Below are 23,936 nucleotides of genomic sequence, written 5' to 3'. Positions count from 1 at the left end.
CCACGGCGTCCGATGCCCTCTGAGAGGGGTTTGGCTTGCAACCCCTGAGGGTACGATGTGGCCGTCCTTCATTCGGGTGTACTCTGACAGCTTAGGGCGGCGGAGGTCAGCTGCCGATACCCTTGATTTCTGCTGCTTGTGGGTCTGATGAAGTTCCCTTCACGGAGGCCTGTGAGCGGCTTGTCAGTGGAACGTTGCTCCCGTGCATCGTTCAATGCTGCGGTTTGGTGTGGAAAACAGAGCGGTTGCCTCCCATTCTCCTTTGTCTTGATAGTGCACGCCTTCCTTTGCCTTTGGGGATTACTCGCCGCGGGAAAGGCGGTACCAACGCCGCATACGTCTTGGACTTCCGGTTGTCACGTAGTTACCAGATTCGCTAAAACAGCCTTCGGATCCCGATTCCTATGGATCGATTTAGAACGGGGTTCGTATTTGCTCAGATCGCTAGCGAATCAGCGCCCAATTCGTTGAACCCAAAATGAACCAAAAATATGTAATCGTTGGCTAACCTGGTGCGGGCATGTGTGTAGCTGCTCGACCCTTCTACTGCTGGCCAGTGGATATGCAATTGCGGCACAAACTTGGTGGCCGAGGAGCAATGACCTCGACACGGTGCATGCATGGTAGTGATGCACGGCACAACGACGGTGACCAGGACGGGGTGGCGGGAGAACGACGACGACTGTCAAGACCTGGCGCGACAACGACGAAGATATCGAGTCTGACAGCTTGACTTCGTTCAGCAGCGCCCTGCTTTTTCGCATCACCCCGCTTTATATATAAAGCAAACACCAGAGCCAGAAAGATACAACAGATAAGTTCACACCACACACACAGGTAGCACACAAACATAGCACAACAGGGTTCTGCTGAGGGCACAGCTCAACAAGCCCTAAACGAAAGAAAAAGGAAGCAGAGGCCAAGGGGGCGCCCCAAAAGGGCCAGAGCGGCACCCAATGCCTAATCCAGCTTCGGAGGTGGTGGGGGAAGTGGATGAGCCAAGCGGAAGGCCAATGGACGAAGATCTGCAATGAAGCTGTCGATGGCGTCCCGATCCTGCGGGTGGCTAAGCGGCCGCCAGAGCTGCAAATAGCCACACATTTTGAAAATTGCGTCAGTAGCACGTCGAAGAGGCGCACGTTGAATCACAAGCCTATTTCGGACCGTCCATAGCGTCCACGCAAGAACCCCAATAGCTGTCCACCTAATGTGGCGGGAACGCAGGGTGGATGTTTGGAGTTCCTCGAATAGGTTGGGGAAATTGGTTGGTGTTGCACCAATGACCGCCGACCACCTCGCAGAAGCAGCTCCAGAAGAATTGCGCGGACACGCATGTGAAGAGGGTGTGATTCAAGTCCTCCGTCCCGCATAGCGGGCAGATCCTGTCCGCAGGGACGTTTCTGTTGAGTACCTCCACCCTTGAAGGTACCCGGCCCCAAATCCATTGCCAAAGGAAGGTCCGAATCTTCAGTGGGAGTCAAATTGCCCAGACAAGGGCTAGGGGCTCCGGGCCAGGAGATGTAGTGGCCTAATAGAGTGATTTGGTGGACAAGTGGCCAGACGTCTCCAGGTGCCAGGAGGTGCGGCCGTATGTCTGATCCACGTCCGGGACTGGAGGGAGATACTCTCAAGGAGCTCGTGCCAGGCGGCAAGTTCCAGAGGCCCAAATGGCCTCCGAAACACGAGGCACACTAAGTCAATAAGGGCCACCTCGACAGAGATCCTAGGGTCCACCGCAATGGAGAACAAATCTGGGAATCTTGCAGCGCATGGGCGATCCCCCGTCGACCAGTCGAACCAGAGTAGGGTTGATGCGTGGGACCTCACCGAGATTGTGGTCCCGATGCGAAGGCCGAAAGGAGTTGTATAATGGACTGCCAGAATTGTGAGCCGCCAGTTCGCTGGCAGAAGGCGAGCGGTTGGCCCCGAATGTATTTGTTTCGGATGATGTCAAGCCAGAGGCCACCCTCCCCTTTCGCAATCCGCCAAAGCCACCGCGTCAGGCGGTCAGCAATACTCTGGCGCTCGGCAGGCGAGTAGCCCAATATCATTACTTTGCTCTTTTTGAAGTTGACCATGAGGCTCGACATCTGTTGAAAGCACAAAAGGAGGAATTTCAGATTTGTGATGTCGGCTGTGGAGCCATCTACCATCATAATGGTGTCGTCGGTTTATTGTAGGAGACCCCAACCCCCTCCCACAAGATGAGGGACCACGCCATGGATATGGCCTGCGGCTTTGGCTTTGTCTAGGATGGCTGCGAGGGCATCGACCACCATGTTGAACAGAAAGGGGGAGAACGGGTCACCTTGTCTAATCCACAAGGGGTGGGGAGAGAAGCAACCAATCTCCCCGTTAATGTTAATCGCGGTATGTCCGCTGGACACCATCTGCATAACTCCGGTGACCCAGCGATCATCGAAGCCTTTACGAAGCAAAACTTCCCGAAGGAAGGACCAATGGACCGTGTCATTGGCTTTATGGATGTCGATCTTTCAGAAGATCGCCTTCTGTTGTCTAGCATGGACCTCATGAAGGACCTCATGGAAAACCAAGACCCCATCCAAGATGTATCGGTCTTGGATGAAGGCCGATTGGTTGGGATCGATCACCCTATAGGCGTACCCCTTTGCCAGACTGTGGAAGATCACATTTATCACCGTGATTTGGCGAAATTGGCGGATGTCTGAGGCCCCGGGCACACTGGGGATTAGAGTGATAATCCCGTAATTAAGCCGGGTAAGGTCTATGGAGCCCACATAGAACTCCTCAAACAATGCCATAACTTCTGGCTTGATGACACTCCAGAAGGACTGGAAGAACTTCATCGGGAGACCATCGGGCTCCGAGGCGGAATGCCGGATTCATGGCATTAATGGCCGCCAGGACCTCCTCGGCAAAAGGGGCCGTGAGGGCGGCGTTATCCACTGTCTAAACAAGCTGGTGGCCCGTCCAAGTATTAGGAGCAAGGGCCACTCCTCCCCTAGGGGAGTGGGAGAAGAGGGTTTTGTAGAATCAATCGACGTGGGCACGAATGTCAGACGGCCATTGGAGGAGGTCATCACCGTCCTAAAGGAGGGGGATGGTGTTGCAACGCCTATTAGCAATTGCTTGGAAAGTTGGAAGTATGCCGTATTAGCGTCGCCCTGGAGGTCCCACCGCCTGGGTACCTCGGCGCCAGTAGGCCTCCTCGTCGGTGTAGATGATCTTGAGCTGGCCCTCAAACCATCCACCTGTCAGGAGACAGGCCCGAGGAGTCAGCCCGGAGGTCTAATGCCTGGATGGAGGCAAGGAGCGCTTTCTTACGCTCCATCAGATTCCGACCCAAGTTAGCCCCTTAGCTCTTCATGAACTGGCAAGCGTGCTTAGCGTAGAAGTGCCAAAAGTCAACCACCAAGAGGGAACGGTGAGGGGTCACACGAGCCGCAATCCACCGACCGCAGACGGCCTCGACGAACCCTCATTGATTAAGCTAGAAGGTCTCGAAGCGCAACTGTGTAGGTTGCGAAGGCCGGTCGTTTTCCGAAGAGAGGAGCAGAAAGACGTGGTCAGACCCGATCCTGGTGATGGCACGGAGAGAAGCGAGGGGGCAGCGGAGCTCCCATTCCAACGACACAAAGATGCGGTCAAGAACAGACCGCGTCGGATCAATCTGTCTATTGGTCCAGGTGAACCTGACCCCAATCCTATCTAATTCTCTGAGACCAAGATCAGTGATGCAGTCGTTGAACATTTGCATCCGGGGGAGGTTGACTAGATTATTGCTTTTGTCCTCGACGGATTGGATGAGGTTGAAGTCGCCCCCAACCACCACCAGCAATTGGGCAGCCGAGACTTTCCTCTGAAGCTCGTCGAGGAAGGCCACTGATCGGCAGTAGTCGGCAGGGCCGTAGACTATGACAATCTCCCATTTGAAGTTGAGAGCCTGCTTGAAAATCTCCATGCTAACAAAAAAAAGCCCTTACCCATGCTACCCACCTCAAAGGTGGCATCCTTCACGCCTAAAAGGATGGCACCCGAATGGCTGGCGCTCCCACTAGAAGGGAGCCAGTGCCAGGCAAACAGGTGAGAGCTCGGCCGTTCTAGTTCTGGAAGGGCAAAGTCCGTTCGCTTAGTTCCTGAATGGCCACAATGTCGATCCTTTCGTCACGCATGTACTCGATGAGTTGGCGGCGGCGGCCATCTTGGCCGAAGCCGCGGATGTTCTAGAAGAGGGCCCGCATCAAGGAGCCATCGGGGGGCTGCTTGCCCTAGAATGAGGGAGGCACTGTTCACATAAGGCTGCGGTGCGGGAGCGTGTGCGGCCACGAACTTTCACCACCTCCGTCGAGGTAATTCCACCCACGGGGTTTGGGAAGGGTGGATGTCTTGGAGGTAGAAGCGCGGAGAAGGCGGGCGCGAGTCTCGGTCAGCCTCCCATCTAGGATCTCGCGAGCGCGAATCGCCTCAATCTGAACTAAGGAGCGACCTAATTCCCCGTAAAGACGATCGCCGTGTCTGCCGCGACCTTAGCCAGATGACCAAGTGGAGCCGATTCTAGAGTAGAGAATGAGCAATTGGACGAACTAGCAAGAATTTCTGTAGTACCTGACTTGAGGTTTCGAAACGCCGCCCGGATCTCTGCCCGCTCGGGGCTATCCATCGGTCTGGCCGCGTAAGACGAGAGCTGCGACTAGAGGCCGTCACCAGAGTCGACATGGGCCTGGCTCACCTGGAGTAGGCCGCGGTCCGCGGTGGGTGGGGGTGGGAGGCCATTGGAGTGGTCACCACTGAGGCCTGCGGTCGTCGGGGTGCCCGGGGCCGCCGCGGTCAAAGCCTGAGCGACGCAAGGTGCAGCCCCAACACCCGAGTGGGTGGAAGGCACAGAGTGCCCAGGAGAGGCGGTGTGCAGGAGGCGCAGCAGAGGGGAGCCTGCCCGGGCTGCTCTGTGGTCGGATGCACAGCCGGGGGAGGCGGCTCTTGCCCTAGCTGCTCCATGGGCGAAGGCACGACCGGGGATGGCAGCGCTGCATTGAGCTCGGGGTGGGTGGCCACCAGGCCGGGAGGAGGGGCCACCAAGGTGGGCCGGGTGACGGGGTCTTCAGTGGCGGTGGAGACGTTGATGGTGAGAGCCTCGGGAGGGGAGCGCAAGGAGGAGGCCGGAGTGAGGAGCAGTCCGGCACTAGATGTGCCACTCTCCTCCGCCGAGAGCAACGGGGAACCACCGCTGGCCGGGGAGAGCACTGGGTCCATCGGATCGGCGGATGGGACTGGAGACGGGTGGGTGGACTGGCAGCGCATCACGGGCTATGTTTTTAAGGCGTCGCCTAAGCGTCGAGGCGCCCCAGGATGGCAAGGCGTCCACCCCGCCTTAGACAGACATGAAGTGTACGGCTGTGGCTGCCCTAGTTGTGGCTGCTCCTGGGGCTTGGAGATGACGGCCCCGCTGTCTCCCGGGACCATGAAGAGGAGGGAGGTGTGACGCCCCCGATTCAATCGTACACTAATCATGCACGCAAATGTGTACGATCAAGATCAGGGACTCACGGGAAGATATCACAACACAACTCTACAACATAAATAAGTCATACAAGCAACATAATACAAGCCAGGGGCCTCGAGGGCTCGAATACAAGTGCTCGATCATAGACGAGTCAGCGGAAGCAACAATATTTGAGTACAGACATAAGTTAAACAAGTTTGCCTTAAGAAGGCTAGCACAAACTGGGATACAGGTCGAACGAGGCGCATGCCTCCTGCCTGGGATCCACCTAACTACTCCTGGTCATCATCAGCGGGCTGCACGTAGTAGTAGGCACCTCCAGTGCCGTAGGTGTCGTCGTCGACGGTGGCGTCTGGCTCCTGGACTCCAACATCTGGTTGCGACAACCAGGTAGAAGGAAAGGGGGAAAAGAGGGAGAGAAGCAACCGTGAGTACTCATCCAAAGTACTCGCAAGCAAGGAGCTACACTACATATGCATGGGTATATGTGTAAAGGGGCATATCAGTGGGCTGAACTGTAGAATGCCAGAATAAGAGGGGGATAGCTAATCCTGTCGAAGACTACGCTTCTGGCCATCTCCATCTTGCAGCATGTAGAAGAGAGTAGATTGAAGTCCTCCAAGTAGCATCGCATAGCATAATCCTACCCGGCGATCCCCTCCTCGTCGCCCTGGTAGAGAGCGATCACCGGGTTGTATCTGGCACTTGGAAGGGTGTGTTTTATTAAGTATCCGGTTCTAGTTGTCATAAGGTCAAGATACAACTCCGGGTCGTCCTTTTACCGAGGGACACGGCTATTCGAATAGATAAACTTCTCTGCAGGGGTGCACCACATAACCCAACACGCTCGATCCCATTTGGCCGGACACACTTTTCTGGGTCATGCCCGGCCTCGGAAGATCAACACGTCGCAGCCCCACCTAGGCTCAACCAAGAGGTCAGCACGCCGGTCTAAATCCTATGCGCGCAGGGGTCTTGGCCCATTGCCCATTGCACACCTGCACGTTGCGAGGGCGGCCGGAAGCAGACCTAGCCTAGCAGGCGTTCCAGTCCAATCCGGCGCGCGCCGCTCCGTCGCTGACGTCAAGAAGAGCTTCGGCTGATACCACGACGTCGAGTGCCCATAACTGTTCCCGCGTAGCTGGTTAGTGCGTATAGACCAAATGGCCAGACTCAGATCAAATACCAAGAACTCGTTAAGCGTGTTACGTTGAAGTAACCGCGGACGCCGTCCAGGGCCAGGCCCACCTCTCGCCTAGGTGGTCTCAACCTGCCCTGTCGCTCCGCCACAAAGATCCACTTGCGGGTACTCCTACGAGCCGACCCGACTTTAGTCACTACATGTGTCATGTATAGAGTATATAAGTATATACCCGTGATCACCGCCCAAGTGATCACGGCCCGATAGTATAGCACAACAGACGGACAAGAATGTAGGGCCACTGATGAAAAACTAGCATCCTATACTAAGCATGTAGGATTGCAGGTAAAGGTAACAACAGTAGTAGCAAGGATAGGCTATGCATCAGGATAGGATTAACAGAAAGCAGTAACATGCTACACTACTCTAATGCAAGCAGTATAGAGAAGAATAGGCGATATCTGGTGATCAAGGGGGGGGGGGCTTGCCTGGTTGCTCTGGCAAGTAGGAGGGGTCGTCAACTCCGTAGTCGAACTGGGCAGCAGCAGCGTCGGTCTCGTAGTCTACCGGAGAGAAGAGGGGGAAGAAACAGTAAATACAATGCAAACATAAGCCTGACGATGCGTGACATGACAATGAGCGGTACTAGGTGTGCCCTAACGCGGCAGTAGGTGGTACCGGCGAAGGGGGGAAACATCCGGGAAAGTATTCCCGATGTTTCGCATTTTCGGACAGATGAAACGGAGGGGGAAAGTTGCGAGTTCGATATGTTAGGGATGTGTGGCGGACGAACGGGCTGCGTATCCGGATTCGTCTCGTCGTTCTGAGCAACTTTCATGTAGAAAGTATTTTCATCTGAGTTACGGTTTATTTTATATGATTTTCTAAAGTTTTAAATCAATTTTAGAATTTATTTAATTAATTTAATTCAACATTATCTAGAACAGTAAAAGATGACGTCAGCATGACATCATGCTGATGTCAGCAGTCAACTGTGCAGTTGACTGGGTCAACTACGTGTGGGTCCCGCATGTCATACACGGCTTAGTTTAATTAGGGTTTAGCTAATTAATTACTGTTTTAATTAAATTAACTAATTAATTAGATTAATTTAAACAGGATTAATTAACTTAATTAATTTAGTTAATTAATTAAATTTATTTTTATTATTATTTTTTTCGTTCTAGGGGTGGGGCCCCCTAGTCAGTGGCCCACAGGGCCACCGCGGGGCGGTTGCTAGCGGGCGCGGGGGCGCTAGCCCGTTTGGGTTACGGGCTTGCCTGTGCAGGCGCGGCGTCGGTGGGGCGCCGGCGGCCAAGTGCTCGGCCGGAGGCGGCGACTGGACCGGCGAGCGGGAGGCGCAGTGGCTGCGAGGGGGGGGGCACTGCGGCAGTGGCCGCTCGGGGCATAGAGGGAGCAGGGGCGGCGCGCACGAGCGCGCGCGGCGGCGTGCCGGGCGGGGCAAGGCGTGGGCCATGCGAGGCCATGGTGAGGCGCCATGGCGCGGTTGCGGGCACACCCGTGCGGGGCCAAGCCCGTGCGCGTGCGGTGCAGGGCGCAGGTCGCGGCCACGGCGCGGTTGGCGCGTGCAGCGGCAAGGCGACGGGCGAGCCGGCGCGGTGGTGCCCGCGCGGGGACAGAGGGGAGAGGGGGCCGGCGTAGGACGAGGAGATGCGACGCGACAGAGAGAGGAGGGGAGGTCGGAGCTCACGACGGGGGTAGGGATTATGGCAGCGTGCTCGAGGAGGACGGGGACGACGGCGAGGTCAAGGCGGTGGTGCAGCTGCGGGGCGGCGTGGATCGGCGACGGGTCGAGGCCGCGGCTTCCGGCGGGTTGGTGACGAAGCTCCGCGGCGTCGGGGGCATTCGTGCAGAGGCGGGAGGGCGTCCCGGCGAGGGGGCCCCGGCGTAGTGGCCGCGGGGATCGACGGCGGCGTCGGGCCGATGGGATCGGGGTTTGCCCCGATCCAGATCGGGCAGAGGAGGGAGAGAGAGGAGTGCGAGGGGGGGGAATGGGGATCGGGCTAGGGTTCGGTGCCCCCAGGGGGTTATAAGCCAGGGGAGGGAGTGGGCCGGCCTGGCAGGCCACTGGCTGGGCCGAGGCCCAACTAGCCTGGGGGGTTTTCTTTTTCTTTTTGTTTTATTTTCCCTTTTGTCTTTTCTGTTTGCTTTTATTTCTTTAATACTTTATAGTTTTACAAAAATAAAACCCACACCTAAAATGGAGTTACAATTCCAACTACTGTCTTAAAAAGTTTTACCCCTGAACAAAATAGTTTAATATTTTATAAAATTCAAAAGGCCTTTATTTAATTGGTTTAGCTACTGTTTTATTCATTTTAGTTTACTTAAACATTTTATAAAAGTGTGGTTTCTCGACAATAATTACCTATGCATTATTTGGCACCAACCGAACATTTTAGTCTTAATATTTGAAAACCTTTAACGTTTGACTTGATTTCGAATTTTGAATTCGAACGGGATTTGAACCAGAGTGATTTTAGTAACAATAATAGTGGTGATGTGGCATCATTAGTAGAGGGTTACTGTAGCTTAATTATCCGGGCGTCACAGGAGGATTGGAGGCTCCTGGCTGCCCTAGTTGTGGCTGCTCCTGGGGCTTGCTGCTGTGAGGGAGAAGGGTGTGGCCATGAAGAGGAGGGGGGACTGGAGGAGGGAGGACTGCGAAGAGGAGGGAGGAACAGAAGGGTGTGGCGCCGTGGCGGCTGTGGTGGGAAAGAAGGGAAGGAGATAGTGGAATTAGGTCACGGGGGTGTATATGGCCACTAGATGGGCTTTTGGGCCACTGGGAGGTGCATAAGTAGTGGCCCATCTCTCAGCCATTGCTCTTTTTCTAGTATTAATATGTGCAGACCTATCGATAACTCTTTTCCTGCAATGTTTAAGGCGTCGCCTTGCCTCGCCTTGGCGCTTAGGCGTCAGAGCGGCCCTCCTCCGCCTTATGACGCTTTACCGCCTTAAAAACATAGATCACGGGTCTGCCTAACCACTGTGCCACCGCGGCCCAAGGCTGGATCCCAGGGCTCGTGTGAGGGGGAGCAGCTGCGTTCTGAGGTCTCATTGTCGTCCAAGTCGGAGTGGTGCCAGTGGCGGTGGCGCTGGCCGTGATAGTCATCATACCGTCCCGTGCCGCCCCCGTAGTGGCCATCATCCAAGTAGCGAGGGCATCCCACATGGTTGGGCGGCTCGGGTGCGATCTTGTGGTCGTAGCCTAGGTCGTTGAAGAAGACGCGAACGGTGGCCCGAAGCTTGGAGGAGTCCACCATTTTACGGTCGTTGAAGAAGAACGCGGCCTCCACCATTTCCCCCTCCGTGCCATGTTTTAGAACCAGTTCGGCGTACTTTTCAAGTTTACGCATTAAAGTGAACATTCATCTTCCGCATCACTTCCGTCGAGCAGCACCTTCTTTTTTGCGCGCGCATCACCTCCATCATTGGTAAGGCGTTGTGTCTCTCTACTCTGCTGGCTATCCGGATTTAGGAGCTCTGGATTTGGAGAACGCACGGGGTGGAGTTGGGGAATAGCTCGGGCTTCCTGCAGAAGACAATGAGTCTAGTTTGGATTCTTTTTAGAAGAATAAATCTGGTTTGAATGAGACTAACCAGTACGTCATCCAAGCGAAATCTGTGGTGGGAACTTTCTCTCCATTCATCTTCTAATCAGATTTTGATATTTGTGCCATTGATTAGAGCACTCATTAAGAGCTTTCTATGGGCGAAGAGTCAACAATGCAATGGCATTTTCCAAGTCCATTATCTGGTTTTTAACTATTCAACTTCCTTTTTTTTGCAGAACTTCCTTCTGTTCTTTGTGAAAATACTATTCACGAATCGGAGTCCTCTTATTCATGAATCGGAATCATCTAATTCACGAAGCGGTCACCCGATTCACGAACTAGAGCTGTATACCCCCCACCAAACTCGATTCTTAGGCACTACCGAATCGCGAATCCCGAACCCGAATGGTGAATGGAGTGAACCCCGAATCCGGTAACTATGGGTTGTCATATAAGGTAACAGGGGGCGTGTCACTCGACCTTTCGTTTGCCGCTGCACCAAACCTTTTTCGTGCTCCGTCTTTAACAGGCGCCTCCTTTATGCTTTGTTCGTTTCCTCTTTGTCCAGACTCCTCGGGCTCTCTTTGATGGCCAGTGGGAATGGAAGGGGCCCCTTTCTTGGTCCATTGGCTGGTGGGGAGCCATGTTCGTGTTCTTTGGCGATCAAAGTGAAGTGGTGGCGTCCCTTCGGCGGCTTTGTTCGATTGGCGCCTTCAGCCGCTAGGTGGGCTAGGCTGGTGAACTGGATTCCTAGATCCAACATGTGAGTTTCTTTGGCGCCTTTGTTTTGGTTTGCTCTTCTCTTAGGCCACACGAAGGTTTTTGATTAGCAGCCGAGCCTAAACATTACAGCCGTGGCCCCAACTCCCCGGGCGTTGTCCTTCCCACCGGTGGTCGCTCTGCCCAAGTGCGGTCTTGGGATCGAGGAACCCCCAAGGGAGCAAGAATCCCTTGGAGCTCTGGTGAAAGCAACATCCTTTCTGAACGAGGGTGCTTACTTAGAGACCTCCCTGCCTGACGCCTTAGCAGGGGCCAAGCCTGGGGTTCTCGAGGGGTTTTGACTAACGGATGTTGGAGTATCTTGCGATGGACAAGGATCAAGGGATGCGGTGAGCTGTGGTGGCCTCGGCACTAGCGGCGGTGCAAGACCGGTGGTCCACGACGCCATGTGTCTTCTCTCCAAAGCGGGAGAGGCCCAACTTTGCCCTCTTCTCAGAGTTGGATTGTCGCTTCCTGTGGCGGGGTTTCCGTGCTGCGTGTTTGTGTGGATGGCTTCTAGGCTGGGGTTTGTTTGGTGGTGTCTGTTGTTGTGTCTGTCTAGCAGCCGCTGTCGTAGTCTTGTCTTGAATGCTTGTTTGTTTTGGCCTAGTCTTGGGCTTGTACGGTTGTAAATCTTTCTTCTACCAATGGATAGAAACACAAGCTTTGCCTTTTCTGAAAAAAAATGTGCGTCAGCATCCCACTTCTCAGCATTGGGACGTTGTGTTCTTACTGCTTATCCCAATAATAGTTTGGAGCCACGGTGAAATATGAGATGAAATATCACAACTGATGGGATTTTTACTTGCTTTATTCATCAACAATATTTATGTATATATTTCTTACATGTGTAATTACATTGCAGAACAACCATATGATAGTATTCCAAACTTCACTGCTGCTGATGCCCTAAGGCTGACTGGTATTGGCAGAAATGAATTTATTGATATTATGAACAAATGCAGATCAAAGGTAGTACTGCACTACTGTCAATGTTCTCATTACTTTATTTTCATGGTATCAATTGCCCTTTCAATCTTGTGAAACATACATAGGGTTTAAGGGGCTTTGGCTGAATGGATTGTGATCCAACACTTGAAATTCATCTATAAGTTTCGTTTCCATGAAATTGGCATTAGTTGCTAAATTCTGTTTTCCATTTCCAATTCTGCACTCCAAACTAACCATAAGAACACCATAGCATTACTATGAAATAAAATGGTTTCTTTCCATAGAAGTCTAAGCTCTGGGTTCACACCTATCGCCGTTGGTTGCATGAACTACCATGAGGAATAGGCTTGAGGGTGTGTAGTGCTAGGTTTGGTCCTCGGTTGTTTCCTTTCCCTTAAGATGAAAAGCCTGTCGTGACTGGACTCTTGTAAATTTGTTTTGCTTTTCTCCATATGATAGGAACTAGCCATGGACAGGGGTGCGTGGAAGCAGCTATCCATCTGCCAGAACCATGAGTTGTTTGCGAGATCTTATGGGTTTCAGTTCTAGCCTACCCCAACTTGTTTGGGACTAAAGGCTTTGTTGTTGTTGTTTCTTCGTATGATAGGATGTGCTCTTGCACGTTCTCTGTAATATGATCTAATTTCCTCTGTGTTTCCAGTCCTCTGTTTGCACATGCATTTATATCTGAGCCCTATTGCTTTTAGTATCGGCCTAAATAGTTGATTATGTGGGATTTTGATTTATCCATTAGAAAGATCAATAACATGCGATTTAAAGTCTTGGAAAAATAAATGAAATGCTAGCTTTTCTCATGCAAGAATAAATTCAATTAGCCATCAATCTGGTGAACCCTAGGGCATGCATAGTGCAAGGTACTTATGCGCGAGTGCTTAAAGGGAGAGTATCTAGCCACATCATCAAGCACTTAAATAAATTTTATCTACTCCAATGCAAGCCCCTACCATTGGCAAGCCTCGGGCACTTAAGGCAAAAGCTGATTAAAAAGGGCAGCCCGGTGCATGTGGCTCCCGCTTGCGTAGGGTCCGGGGAAGGATCCGACCACTTTGGGTCTATTGTACGCAGCCTTTCCCTACATTTCTGTAAGAGGCTGTTTCCAGGACTTGAACCCATGACCTCATGGTCACAAGGCAGCAGCTTTACCGTTGCGCCAAGGCTCCCCTTCCCAAAAGCTGATTCATATATGAATTTTGTGCTAATTAAATACATAAGCACCTGTGTCTATCAAGCGCTCATGCTTCAAAATAAGCACGAATGCCATCCCACATGACAGAAATCGGCTTAGTTTGCTAAGCACCTCTCTAAGCACTTGCAAATTTTACATGCTCTTACTATGATAACTACAATTTGGTGTTATCAAGAAGACCAGAACATAAATGATTAATTAATGCAAGCCCCTACCTGCTGGTGCTTAGATGAAATTCGTGTTAATCAAATACATAAGCATTTCTTAAGTGTTGGTGCCTATCAAGCACTCATGCTTCGAAAAATAAGCAACAATGTGCGTACTTGCAAATTGTGCCTATGTTCAGGTGAGTAATCATGTAACAGGATTAAGTGGATTGGCACATCGTGCCTATGTTACAGTGTACCATGGATGGGCTCTATACCCTTTCTTCATACTCCCTCCGTTCCATAATGTAGTGCATATAGATTTTTTGAAAAGTCAAACCTCATAGACTTTGACCAAGTTTGTGGAGTAAAACATTTTCATCTAGAATGCCAAAGTTTTCTCTATAAACTTGGTCAAAGTTTGACTTTTCAAAAAAAAAATCTATACGCACTATATTATGGAACGGGGGGAGTATAAGATACGCACGCTTGTGTGTATTCTAGTAAAAAAATAAGCAACAATGCTGTCCACATGGCAAAACAAATCAGCTTAATTTGTTAAGCACCTCTCTGAGCGCTTGCAAACTGTACACGCTCTTATTACAATAACTAGTAATTAACTATAACTACTCGGTGTTATCTACATGACCAGAACATAAATAATAACTTAAGCCTAAGATCATAAATGAACTCTTGCATAGATATAAAAGTTAGTCAACTCTTTTTTTGTGAGAAATCTAAGTCAATCTGAGCTGTATAATGTTCTAGACCACACTGTGCATATACTATCAGGCTGGGGTTTTTTTCTCTTAAAAAAATGAAAAATCATGTTAGTTTAGTTCATGATAAGTCTCGGAAATCAGGTTAACTTTGTTCTTAGTATACCTAGAGAGGTTTATCATGTTGGTAAACTATCTTGCAGCAAGATCGATCATCCTAGTAAATGATGGGTTTCCCTCTGTTTAATTCTTCAGAAACTAATGTGGAAGCTGAACAAATCAATCGCAAAAGATTTACTGCCTACACAGCCTGTTGACTTCCCAATCGAGCCTTGGTGGGGAGTTTGTCTGGTTAACTTTACATTGGAAGAGTTCAAGGTCAGGTTCCCTCTTTCTCAGTATGGAAGATGAGCTTCTTGTTTGGTCTATATGAAGCTATCATTTCTTTGTGAAGTCTTATGTAGAACTGATAAGAATTAATGTTTATTAATCTACTGTAGAAACTTTCAGAAGAAGAAACAGCAACCATAGACAAAATCTGCAAAGAGGAAGCCAATTCATACGTTCTTTTTGATATGAAGATTATAGATGACCTCTATAAAAGAGGGTTAGTGTACTTTGATGTGCCTGTTTACACTGATGACCGCTTCAAAGGTATATAGAGTTCATGGAATATTTTTTGAGGCTAAGACACCCATGTAATGCTTAGGTTAAAATTGTCTAGTGCTTTGTTTAGTTTGTTCATATTAAAATTACTCTAATTGATTGGCGTTGTTGCTCATGCTGTCTTGTATCTAAATCCCGCATTCATGTTTTCTCTTTGTGTCATGGGCATGTAATATCTTGTCTCGTGACTGCCAATAAATGATTTGGATAACCTTTTCCCTTTTCGATCAAGTTATGACGTAAATGATTTGTCCTAAAATTTCTTATCTTTGATAGAAACCAAACATATAGGTTGTACAAACATGCGAGTGAATAGTTTTTTTGCTTTGACAGGTTCAACATTTAATACATTGCCCGTACATTTTAGAAAAGTACTTAGCCGTGTACCCGTTGTATTTTCTCCGTTCTATAAGGGGTTTTCTGCATAATATATTGGCGGCCTATGACCACCTGGAAATACAAGTTGCATTTTTCCTAACATGGTTTCAGAGCCCTAGGTTACTTTTTTGCATGTGCAACTCGTGCTAAGGTCGGATCTCGCGCTGCAGCGTCATCTTTCCGGCCGCTGCTGTCCCTTCTTCCCTCGCCGCTGCCGTATCTCTGACTGCTGCCGCCGCCGTCCGCCTCCTGCTGCTGCGATTTGGCCGTTCGCACCGTCCGCCGAGGTCAAAACCCTGTTGGACGAGCTGCCACCTCAGAATCGTGCTGCCCCACAAACCCAGCTGTCCGGTGTACTAAAACAGGGTCCTTTAGTACCCCCAGACTTGTGCACAGGCAGTTGCAGCCCTCCGGACGGCAAGGGCTTGCAGGAGGATAGCTCAACCCAAGCCTCGCCTCTTGGACACCAAGACTGTGAAGACCTCTAGGCAGGTCATCAAGAAGTACTAAGTTAGTACCGAAGGACAAGACTTCAGTTGACGGCAAAGCTTCACATCGGCAAGCCAAGGCTCCTTGCCGGAAAGCTCTCCCTCTCACTCTCCGGCCGCTCCACCTCATCGACCAGCTGATGGCTTGTCAAGGTGAGGTGTTGAGCGGGCAGGTGGCCTGAGGGGAGTCAACAGGACGCATGTCGGCACCTCGCATGCAGATCAACTTTATTGACACCCGTCTAGTGGACGTGTCAAGAAGATAGGTTCATCCACGTCGACGGCACAGAAGGAGAGACACCTTTTGTCGAAGGATGGCCACCAGCTCACGGTGCATTAAATGCCCTTGTCCTACTCCGGCAGGATTATGGTGCATAGCATCGAGACTACTATTCACATACTTGTAATGAGCATGTTGCCACTGTGGTGACCCCTTTTCGTCTATAAAAGAAGGCCCATGGCTACCTTGGCACGGGTCGACCCCTGCTCACGCTTACACACTAGTTGCACCTTGCTCACGTTTTTCCAGCAAGCTGCACTTGTAACTTGAGCCCCAAGTCAAGCCACCCAAACACAGGAGTAGGGTTTTACGCCTCCATGGCGGCTCGAACCTGACAATTCCCCGTGTGTGAACTGTTGGATTTGTCATAGAGCGTGATGACAGGAGGGTGGGGTGCTTACTCCTCTTTCTCCAGGCTCGCTGAGGATGGACAAGTCATAGAGCGCAGCCGCCTCGGCTCCGGTCGTGGCGGGTGGCGGTGGAGGGCTCCTACCACGCTTCATCCTTGAAGGAGCTGGGGGTTGTGGAGCACCCACCTCTCCAGCAACCGACAAAGTCAATTGCCGGGATGCTGGGATGCGAGGGGGGTGGTGCTGAGAAGGCTGCGCACGAGAAGCCTTGCCGGCCACCTGGGTCCCAACAAGCTTCGTGCTAGCAGATCAAAGGCATGCTTCCCACTTCTTGTCGGGCCTTTTTGCAAAGGCACTTTTGGTGCGAGCTGGGGGAATGTAGTCATCTCCCTTCGTTTCTCCGGCGGGCACCTCCTCATCGTCCTCGTGCTCCCCGACGAGATCGTCATCCTCGGTGGTCTCGCCGGTATGCTCTTGGGCATCTTCCTCAGCGAGCTGCTCTTTGGCGTCATCCTCAATGGGCACTGGCCCCGTCTTCAGTGTGCTCCCCTGTGCTCCACAGCCTGCTTCCCCTTGCCGGTGGCCTCGACCTTTTGCCGGAGGTGTTTAGCCTTCTTGGCCTCTTCGGTTCTGGCCTTGAGGAAGACGGCCTCGTCATCTCTGGTGGGGTGAACCATGTCGTTCTCCACCCGGACAGCCTTCTCCTTCAAACCCGCAAGCAGTTTGTCCACCTCCGCCTTGGAGGGCTCTGTCCACCGCTCCACAACCCCCTTGGCGTCGGCGTTGCACTCCGGCATCTTGGCTAGGATCTCGCCCTTGGCGGAGTTGTTGCAGAGCAGAACCACCTTTTCCGGCAAGAGGAACTCGCAGCCCTTGTTGAAGAGCTGACATATAAGCAAGTAGTGCTCCATCACCGACAAGTTGCTGTCGGCCCCAGGGTGCAGGCGCATTGGGTAGTTGGGGTTCTGGTACTCCCATGCCCTTCGGCCTCCTCTGTGATGCAGCGGGGCGATCCGGCAACGGGTGATATCCGTCCCAACCACCTTTAAGGTCAGCCCGACGGCCTTGAGACGGTGGATTCTGTACAACGCCATCCCGAGCTTGGCGTTGCTGGGCCCGACATTGCTCCAAGTTCTCCCCTTCCCGATCCTCTGAGTCCGGAGGCGGCAGAAGGGAGGGATTTCATCTTGCGGATCCTGCTTAATCCAGCACCAATCCGCCCTCCACTTGTTCCACTTGGTGTGCAGCTTGCCCTCAAGCTGCTCCTTCATCCGCGTTCTTGGAATCCAGGTAATGCTGCCAGAGAGAGCGTTGTTCTCGATCTGGGGGATGAAGAAGTGCCGGAACAGGTCTAAGATTGGGTGCTATCCCTAGGAAGTTTTCGCACAGATGTGCGTAAATAGACACGCAGGTGATGGCATTGGGAGCAAAATCCAGCAAATGAAATCCGTAGGACTGCATGACCTCCATGAAGAATCTGAAAAAGGTGGGCAGCGCCCGCCATAGAAATACCCGGCAAAGAAGTGAAACTGGTTGTCTGCTGGATCAGCCGACCCCGGGAGGACTTCTGTAGCCGGATGATTGTCGGTCTGGCTCGACTAGACGTACGAATATCTTGAAGTTAGGTCGTTGGCCGTCAACGCCGGCGGGAAGATGGCGTTCTCCCGCCGCTGTTTCTCCCTCTCGAGTTTCTTCTTCTCTGCCTCCAGGTCCATCGCCTTCTTCGCTCTTTTTGGGGCCATGGTGAATGCGCTGGGGATTGAGGAATGGAGTGGTGGAGCGGCGGCGGAAGGAGCAGGGTGCTTTGTTCTTGCGCGAGGAGGAAGATGGAGGAGGCAGCTGCTAGATTGGGAGCGGAAGGGGGTAAATGAGCAGCGCCTCTCGAGGTTTCCTTTTAATGGGGAAGGCGCGGAGGCTGGCTCTTTTCCGTCCTACGTGGCTGCACTTTTCAGGGCGCTTTTCAGGTGCACTACCCTTGGCAGCCGTTTCGTTCCACCTCTCTCACGTTCCGCATTTAATGCGCATCGTGGGGGCGTGGTAAAAGAGAAGATTGCAACAGTTATTCCCTGCCACGCGTGCCTGTGCACTGTTTGGGCCTAGCCCAACGACGCCTCGCATGCGTGTACGGTCCAGGCCCGGGGGCTCCTGTCGGTGTACTAAAACAGGGGTCCTTTAGTACTCCAGACTTGTGCACAGGCAGTTGTAGCCCTCCGGACGGCAAGGGCTTGCCGGAGGATAGCTCAACCCAAGCCTCACCTCTTGGACACCAAGACCGTGAAGAGGACCTCTAGGCAGGTCATCGACAAGTACTACGTTAGTACTGAAGGACAAGACTTCAGTTGACGGCAAGCTTCGCACCGGCAAGCCAAGGCTCCTTGCCGGAAAGCTCTCCCTTCCCCGTCGGCCGCTCCACCTCATCGACCAGCTGATGGCTTGTCAAGGTGAGTGTCGAGCGGGCAGGTGGCTCGATGGGAGTCAACAGGACGCGTGTCGGCACCTCGCATGCAGATCAACTTTATTGACACCCGTATAGTGGACGTGTCAAGAAGATAGGTTCATCCACGTCGACGGCACAGAAGGAGAGACACCTTTTGCCGAAGGATGGCCACCAGCTCACGGTGCATTAGATGCCCTTGTCCTACTCCGGCAGGATTAGGGTGGATAGCATCAAGACTACTATTCACATACTTGTAATGAGCATGTTGCCACTGTGGTGACCCCTTTTCGTCTATAAAGGAGGCCCATGGCTACCTTGGCACAGGTCGACACCCTGCTCACGCTTACACAGTAGTTGCAGCTTGCTCACGTTTTCCCGGCAAGCTGCACTTGTAACTTGAGCCCCAAGTCAAGCCACCCAAACACAGGAGTAGGGTTTTACGCCTCCATGGCGGCCCGAACCTGACAATTCCCCGCGTGTGAACTGTTGGATTTGCTCTTTGTGCGTTGTCGATAACCCTAGCCGAACTGCAAAGGGATCGTCGTACTCCGACACCCACCATCATGTCAGCTTTCCCCTCGAATGTCCAGTCTTTCGAGTGGGAACCAAGGAAGCTGAGCCAAGAAGTGAGAGGAAGTGATCGAAGAATGCCTCTGCCATGGTCGCATGGCTCGAGGCCCCTTGCCATGGATCACATTCTTTTGCTTTCTACTCCCTCCATCCATATATATAGGGCCTAATGTGTTTTTCGAGATTGCATTTGAGTATTGATAAGATTAATAGTATATGAGTTGTATAATGTGAAAATTATATCATTAGGAGCTCCTTTCACGTACGAATTTGACGGTATGCTTTGTGTAACTTGCATGTCATATATTATTGCTCTAACATGTGGTCAAAGTTAGTCTCGAAAAACGCATTAGGCCCTATATAGATGGATAGAGGGAGTATAAGAAATTGCATGCAAGGATGGCAAACAAAGCTATCTTAAAAACAAGATCTTTTATGGCTTTCCAATCTATGTGTAGCTCACCATGTTAGTATTGTTAGAAAAGAAAACAATATAAAACTAGTCATTCTTATGGATATGAAACCCAAGAGCATTGTTTGAAAAGAAATGCCATTTAATGCAATGGTGTCAATTTAATGCTGCTGATCATCATATCAAAATCTCCTAGTAATTTTCTTACTTCGTAATAAGAAAGGTAAATTGGCCGTGTAATGTTGTTCCTTTGATTGAAGTAATAAGCACGCGTTGCGATTTGTGCTAAGAAAACATGTGTTCAGGTTACTATATTGGTTCTTTTTGTTCAGTTTCTAGGCTTGAAGGCTTTGTTTCTAACAAGGATCAATCCTATGAAGACCCAATCGAAGAGTAAGTGCTAGCAATCCTTCTGTGTGATGATGACCTTCATTTCTTATTCAAATATATATTTCACTTGCATTGTTGTATTGTGATAAAATCCATTACCTGATTTTCTTGATTGCAGGCTACTTTATGCTGTATTTGTTGTGTCAAGTGCTAATGCTACTGTTGCTGAACTGGCTGCAACTTTACAAGCTGACCTTTATCAGCTGCAGGCAGCGGCATCATTTGCTTGCCGATTGGGCTGGGCTGTAAAACTTGTGGATGGTGACTCTGTATTTAAAGACGAAGGTGAACCTCCATCTCTCAGTAACATTCTTAGTGATGATGATGAAGGTTCAAATGCAAGTATCAACTCAGAAAAGTCCAATCAACAGTTGCTTAGCATCGATACTAATGGACCCAGGAGAATATCTGGGACAGCTCATGTAGGTTTTGTTGTTGATGCCAATGTTACTTCATACTTGATGATGGGTTCATTGTCCCCAGGTTAGATACTATCTTTATTTGTAATGCAGAACCTGTGAGATTTGGAGCTGAAATCTCTTGAACACCAATTGTTGGGACACCTTCCTGTTTTCATGTTTAAGATTTTACTTCTGTATATTTATATAATATATAGAAATATAGTGATCCCTTCTCCTGTACATTGCTGATCTACATGACGTCTGTAGTACTTATTAATAGTTTAATACCTAGTGCATTGCCTAAATAAGCACACTACTAAGCTCCTTAATTGACCTACTGCAGGTCTAAAATCTCATGCTGTCACGCTGTATGAAGCTGGAAAATTAGGTGATTCTTGCATTGCGGAACTATGCAGTGATCTGGCTAGTTTAGAAGGAAAGAAATTTGAGGGTGTGCTAGAGGAGTTTGCTAATCATGCATTCAGTCTGCGGTGGTCCCTCGAGTGTTTAAAGTCCGGTGGAGTTTCTACCGATGATAGTACTGATAAAGATGGTGAAACAATGACTCCAACAAATTTATTGCATGAAAATGTTACAGCCCATCTGGCCAATGCAAACATCGAGGACAGAGCTGAGGATGGCCTTGATAAAGTGCCCCAGGATAACTGCTCTACTGGTGTTTTAGATAATAAAGATGAGAATATATCATCAGTGTCAATGGGTTTACCAGAACGTGGGGAAAACATGGTTAGAATTGAGGCTCAGAATGACTCAACTGGCACCAATGTGTTGATGATAAAAAGGAAGTACAGTGTTGATGTCCTCCGATGTGAGAGCCTTGCTTCACTTGCTCCAGCAACACTAGAACGGCTATTTCTCCGTGACTATGACATTATTGTGTCAATGGTTCCTCTTCCTTCTTCATCAGTTCTTCCTGGTCCTTCAGGCACGATTCATTTTGGTCCACCCTCTTATTCTGCGATGACACCTTGGATGAAGCTAGTATTGTATACTGCAGGCCATTCTGGACCACTATCTGCTGTTTTCTTGAAAGGACAACGCTTCAGATTGCTTCCTGAACCATTAGCTGGTTGTGAAAAAGCACTGATATGGTCTTGGGATGGCTCTATGGTTGGTGGACTAGGAGGGAAGTTTGAAGGGAATTTGGTCAAGGGCAATCTACTCTTACATTGCTTGAACTCGATGTTGAAGCAATCTGCCGTGTTAGTGCAACCGCTTAGAATAGATGATCTTAGCGCATCAGGAAACCTTGTCACAGTAGATATCCCTTTACCCCTGAAGAATGATGATCATTCAATTGCATCTGTGGTAGCTCAAGCGAATTTGCCAAAGGAACAGGTCTTTAATTTGACCTCAGTACTGAAAGACCTATCCAGTAAATTTCAGTTGACCACACTTGGCTACCTTCGTCTATTAAGACTTAACAATCTTGTCGAATCGGATAAGTTTCACCCAGAAAATGCAAGTTACCAGTGGGTGCCCTTGAGTTTGGAGTTTGGAATTCCCTTGTTCAATCCAAACTTATGTGAGAGGATTTGTGAAAGGGTGGTTGCGTCTCGTATACTTCAGAAAGATGATCTCACTGAACATTATGATGTGATGCAAAATGTAAGGAGGCGTCTCAGAGAACTTTGTAGTGAATATCAAGCAACTGGACCAGTAGCTAAGTTATATAACAAGAGGGGAAACTCAAAGGATCTACCTCGCACTTTAATCAATAGTATTAGTAGCAGATGGGATCCAGCAAATGATCCTTCAGCACCAACCAACACAAGAACCCCAAGTGAACACGAGAGGCTAAAACTTGCTGTCCGACAGAGATGCGGCACAGAAGTTGTGGGCTTTGATGGGAGGACTGTCAGGTACTCCCTCTGTTCGCAAATACTATAAGAGTTCTAACTTTTTTGTGAATTGGATGTATACATACACGTATTAGTGTGTTTGTTCGCTCATTTCAGTCCGTATGTAGTACATATTGAAATATCCAAATCATCTTATATTTGTGAATGGAGGAAGTATTTGTGAATTTATGGTTTCATGTCATATGTTTCATATTCTTCTCATGTTTATTTATTTGTGACTAATGTTGTGAACCTCAAAAGGTCATATTCACTCTCTCCGGAGCAGGACGAGGCTACCACCAAACACATCTCTGACGAACAGTCATCCACCCATGAAGGAAAGCCAGATCAAGAAGATGCACACAGCAAGGATGTAACCTTGCCAGGACTAAACCTTATCTTTGACGGAGTTGAATTACACCCCTTCGATATTGGTGCTTGTCTTCAAGCACGCCAACCTCTCTGGTTGATAGCTGAGGCATCAACAGTTTCATCAACCCTCATATGATGCGTCCATGTGGTCATCTCGCTTTTGCCCCAATATCTCCGTCTATGCTGGTAAATCAGAACTGAAACTGTTGCAACTAATGCTTCTCGAAAGGCTTATTTCATTAATCTTGACTCTTGAGGGAATATTTTGTTGTACAAAGGGTTCGGTGCGGTTTGATGTGCCATGTGAGCATGTGGTGAGCTGATGTCTTTCACAATGACCAGACATTGCTCGGAGATTGCATTTGTCGAGTCCTTCCGTTTGCATAATTTGCAAGTGGACGTTTACGTTTTCAAGCCTTTTGCTCCTTTTTGTGTGCTAGCATTGGGAATTTCCGTCCCAAAGACCAAGGGGGTTGGGTATTCGTGACCTTAAGGTTAAGAACACTTCCCTTCTCGGTAGGTGGTTGTTTATAAGCTACTGACGAAAGATGGTGTAAGACAAACCTTCCTAGTGAGAAAATATGTTGGCTCAAAGGCAGTGTTCAAAGTATATTGGAAGCCCGAGGACTCGTACTTTTGGGCTGGTCTAATGGCTACAAAGATATTTCTTTCTCTATGGATCATTCTCTATTAGAAAGATGGCTCGGAAATTAGATTTTGGGAGGACAAGTCACTAGGTAATGCCACACTCTGGGAACAATATCCAGTTTTATATAATATTGTTTGTCATAAGGGCGATACTATCGCCACGGTGGTTCTGGAATCCATTCCTCCGAATGTGACATTTAGACGAGATTTAATAGGCCCCAAATTTGCATCGTATAACGATTTGATAAATCGCCTCGCCACGGTACATTTATCACAAGACCGTGATGAATTTGGGTGGAATCTAAATGCGAGTGGTAAATTCTCGGTAGATTCAATGTATAGAGCGTTGGTCCAATTAGATGTGCCAGTTGATAGTAATAAAAAGATCTGGAAGGTAAGATACTGCTTAAGAATAAAATCTTTGCATGGTATCTTGGCCCAGGAGTTATTCTTACCAAAGATAGTGTTGTAGGGTGAAACCTTAAGATGTATCTTTTCACACTTGGAGGAGGAAAGGGATGAACACCAAAAAAACACGAAGAGGAATTCACTCCAACAATACCCAATTACACATTCACTGGAGTAGCAACACAAGATCCACAAGTTCACAAACTCAATCAATGGAAAGATACAATGGTAGAGTTCTTCCCACTCCTAGGAGATGAGGTCTTGATGATGGTAGTCTTCTTCAAGATGAAG

General features: G+C 49.8%; 1 protein-coding gene across 2 annotated transcripts in view; it reads left to right on the top strand.

The window, feature by feature from the left end:
* Positions 1-23,199, top strand: part of LOC109761307 (uncharacterized) — a 47,453-nt gene extending 24,254 nt beyond the window's left edge. For both annotated transcript variants that reach the window (XM_040403843.3, XM_045234779.2), the window contains exons 4-10: positions 11,826-11,932; positions 14,239-14,361; positions 14,484-14,637; positions 19,897-19,957; positions 20,073-20,437; positions 20,699-22,238; positions 22,479-23,199. In XM_040403843.3, coding sequence (XP_040259777.2) covers positions 11,826-11,932; positions 14,239-14,361; positions 14,484-14,637; positions 19,897-19,957; positions 20,073-20,437; positions 20,699-22,238; positions 22,479-22,725 — 2,597 coding nt within the window. In that variant the 3' untranslated portion in view covers positions 22,726-23,199. The remainder of the gene's footprint in view (positions 1-11,825; positions 11,933-14,238; positions 14,362-14,483; positions 14,638-19,896; positions 19,958-20,072; positions 20,438-20,698; positions 22,239-22,478) is intronic.
* The last annotated feature ends 737 nt before the right edge of the window (positions 23,200-23,936 follow it).

The sequence above is a fragment of the Aegilops tauschii genome, chromosome 3, assembly GCF_002575655.3.
Source record: "Aegilops tauschii subsp. strangulata cultivar AL8/78 chromosome 3, Aet v6.0, whole genome shotgun sequence".
Taxonomy (NCBI): Eukaryota; Viridiplantae; Streptophyta; class Magnoliopsida; order Poales; family Poaceae; genus Aegilops; species Aegilops tauschii.
Note: the sequence above shows the minus strand (reverse complement) of the source record. Positions and strands in the feature narration are given on the sequence as shown.